General features: G+C 54.7%; 1 protein-coding gene across 13 annotated transcripts in view; it reads right to left on the reverse strand.

The window, feature by feature from the left end:
• The window catches only part of ODF2 (outer dense fiber of sperm tails 2), a 57,360-nt gene that overhangs the window by 53,098 nt on the left and 720 nt on the right, over positions 1-3,542 (reverse strand). For 4 of the 13 annotated variants that reach the window (XM_006154004.3, XM_006154007.3, XM_006154009.3 and 1 more), the window contains exons 1-3: positions 3,368-3,521; positions 2,480-2,709; positions 858-948 (exon numbers count right to left, since the gene is read on the reverse strand). In XM_006154004.3, the coding sequence (XP_006154066.2) occupies positions 858-948; positions 2,480-2,511 (123 nt within the window). In that variant the 5' untranslated portion in view covers positions 2,512-2,709; positions 3,368-3,521. Of the gene's footprint in view, positions 1-10; positions 73-857; positions 949-2,479; positions 2,710-2,872; positions 2,967-3,367; positions 3,522-3,542 lie in introns of those variants that run through there. The other 9 variants (XM_027774020.1, XM_027774019.1, XM_006154008.3 and 6 more) reach the window with 8 other exon arrangements.

Raw genomic sequence — 3,542 nt, forward strand, 5'->3', positions numbered from 1 at the left:
AAGGGGGGAGTTGAAGAGCTGTCCTTCATGGTTCGCTTCTGGCAGGCGGGGGACAACACAAAAAAGGTTGATCTGTGGACGAGTAAACTGGGCATCAACACAGAGCTCATAGCCTCTGGAGGCCATGGAAAGCCTAGCCACCAAGCGAGCAGGACAGTTACCGACTACAGCATGCAGGCGGGACCCAAGAGGGAGTATCACTCAGCAGGCTCCTACAGAGGTCCCAGCTGAAGACCACCAGGGGACACAGATCCACTCAAGAGAGGAGTCTCCAAGATACCCAAACCCAGATCCCGGGTCCTCAGAACTGAATCTCCTTCCGAGCCTGCTGGAATAGGTAGCTCCTCCTTGGCTTAGCATGGCACAGCTGGCAAGCAGGTGGGTCCTTCTACACAGCCATCTCAGCTGGGGATGCAGATTAGCAAGGGGGCACAGAGAGTGGTTAGGGAAGAGAACAAACAGGTAAAAGACCATGGAGGCAGAAAGCTGGAGGAAATGCCAAGGATGAGAAGGTTGTAAACATTCTCAAGAAAACACACACAGAGCAGAACCCCAGCTACATAACCCTCATTTGCCACCAGCTTCTAGCCCTTCCCCCTTTGTTTTCTTTTTCCTTTTTTTTTTTAATAATCTGTTTTAAGGACTTTGGAATTTGCCAAAGGATAATGATAAGACAACCTCCTCACACCTGGCAGTCTTACCACAAGTAAAATCAATCAAAACATCAGCAGGATAGGCCTAACAGCACCTAACGGGGCCACGATGATGCCCATAGGACAAGGCAGCTCCTAAAAAGGGGTGCAGAAGCACTTCCAGTGGGGTCACAGGGAGGGCTGCCCCATGTGCACGTCACCTACCGTCACAGTTACACTGGGTGCGCCACAAGGTGTTCTCAAGACCTTTTTCTGCGTGAGACTTGTTACTCCGTTCTTCCCACACGATGGAAACCTGTGCCCGGGCACAAGAACCAGATTATAAGCAGAAAATGGGTGCTCTATTTCTTAGGACTCCTGAAGTTACACTGCGTGCAGTGGCTAACAAGTTCACGGCCAGGAGAGCCAGCCTGGACTTCCTTGGCTCTCTGCAGACGAGCACCAGACAAGCATGGTGTGCCCAGCAAGTAGGATGGAAACAGGCTGGCTAGCACTTGCACGGCTGGCCTTTTACCTGCCATCGCATCACGCACATTGTGACCTTTGGCTGAAAAACCTAGCTATCATCCTGTCAGTCAGGAGACCACCAATAGATGGCTCACGAGGAGCAATGAAGTCCCTAGTTTGGGCAAACGTGAAAGTGCCCAGGACAGTGCCTGCAGCAGAGGTAGCCCGAGAGGAATGCTCAGAGAACGACCAACAAAAACCAGTGTTGGGCTCAGGAACAAAAAGTCACTGTGACTCAAACAAAATTGAGGCGTGAACCATTCACCCAGGGGATAAAAAAGTACCTAGTTCATGGGGCTGGCAGGTGGTGTGGTGGTTAAGGGCACTGGGTTCCCATATGGCCAACTGAGGTTCAAGTCCCAGACCAGGTGGCTTGCTTTCTCGCTTTCCCTTTCTCTCTCTCAGTCTGGTCAAATTAAAAAATAATAAGTGGAATTAAATAATTATTTAAAAAAGTACCTAGTTCCCAAGATAGAAATTCTACCTGCTATCCTTTACGCACCTAAGGATAGCAGGTTTTTTCAATCCACGTGTAGTTTACTTTACAGCTATCTTCCACAGCTAGTCCCAACACCAGATTGGCAAAGACAGGAAAAGTTTCATCTGTACCAAAATCTGGCAGCAGTTCATTCAAGAATTCCAGGATAGGAAGGAGCTTGGAATGACTGATCCATCCCACTGCCCCTTGACAGCATCAAAATATCACCTTGCCCTGCCCACAAATTCTTAGAGAAAATAATGCAACATAGAAATGCAAAGTAAAAACATTTTAAGACTTTAGTATGCATTTTACTGTATGTAACATTGTACTTTAACAAAATGATTTATTGAGCCCCAGTAGTCATTTATCCAAGGAATATCAAAGCTGAGAAGACAGGTTTCCCCTCCTCACTTATAATATTTTTGTTTACTTAAAGCCAACAGTTTCAGGAAACCTCTTCCTTGGTGAGTTTCCCATCAGGCCACCTGGTTTCCACCTACAGAGCTAACTGTGCACCCCCCTCCTACACTGTTACTTATTTACACCTGGGTGCTTTGCAAAAAGGCTCTGAGCCTAGTACTCCGCTGAGAGGACAGGGTGGCCCTGTTACTAGGAAGCTGTGGCACCTGGGGAGGGAGGGGGAGGGAGGCAGAGCTGGGACTGTATATGTGCACTTTTTTCATCCTTCCCTTCAAAAACGATTTTTAAATGTTTTGGTCTAGACTTTTAGGACACAGAACAGGGAAACTGAAAAACGAAGCCTCCGGTGAGCCTGGCCTGGGGGCCCCTGACCACCTTCCCTGCCCTATGGCGGAGGCACCCCCGACGCTGGCAGTACCTGGGGGAGCCGCCTGAGGATGAGGCAGACATGGCTAGGCATCAAAGCCGCAAAGGTGGGCAATTGGGTCAGCAGGCTCTGCTCAGGGGACCCAGAGGGGCTTGTCAATGAGAATCTCAGGGGCCTGGCATCAAACGTCCCGAGGGGAGGAGGGTGGAGGCTTTGGGGGTGGCAGTTGGATGAAAACTTGGGAGGCGCTCCTCTACTGTCCAAGTCGCACAGCAACTGTCCTGCCAAAGTGGGGGGAGACAGGAGAGGCTGAGCGACCTGCAGGTGGCTAGTGGGCCGCGGTAGGCGGGTGGGAGGCGTGGCGGGAACGCCCCAGCCCGGGAAAAGACCACCTCGCCCAGACCCCACTCGGGAGGGAAGGCAGGTGGCTGCCAGGGCGAAAACCTGAGATGCTGGCTGGCGTAAGTGGAGGGCGGGTGAGAACCGCTAGGCCCCAAATGGGCCCCAAGGGGCCCGAACCCGCGCAGGGAGCTGGAGGGATATTCGGGGCGGGGCCAAGGCAACAGTCTCCTAGGAGAAGGGGCGTTCCCCGCAGAACAGAAACCCGAAAGGACCAATAGTATTTGAAGGAGGGAGGAGCGGAGGCTGCAGGGGACTCGGGGCGCTCCGCCGGAGTGGGTACCCCGGGGCGGAAGGAGGTCCCGGGGCAGTGGGCACGGGCTGGGGCTTAACATCCGAGTTAGAGAGGGTCAGACGCCAGATGGCCGGCAGCGGGCGAGAACCTCGGGAGGGCCCTGGGCGGCCAGGGGACAGCGCTGCCTGCGAGGAGCGGGCGACAAACTGCTGTGCGAGGCCCGCGGGGCAGCGCCGGGGCGAAGCCCGCACACCGGCAGGAGCGCGGGGCCGGCCCCGGCGCTGGAGAAAGGGACGACCACCCACCAGCAGGCAGGAGGGGACCGGCTTCTGCCCATAGAGAGGAGGGCGAAGCCCTGCCCGGGGCAGCAGAGCAGGGAGCAGAGCCCGGCGGGTGAGCGGCGGAGGGAGGCGGCAGGCCCGCCCGTTAGCGGGAGGAGAAGCCCGTGCCGGTGGGCGGGGCGGACGCCAGATTCTGACA

The sequence above is a fragment of the Tupaia chinensis genome, unplaced genomic scaffold, assembly GCF_000334495.1.
Source record: "Tupaia chinensis unplaced genomic scaffold, TupChi_1.0 Scaffold000394_1, whole genome shotgun sequence".
NCBI lineage: Eukaryota > Metazoa > Chordata > Mammalia > Scandentia > Tupaiidae > Tupaia > Tupaia belangeri.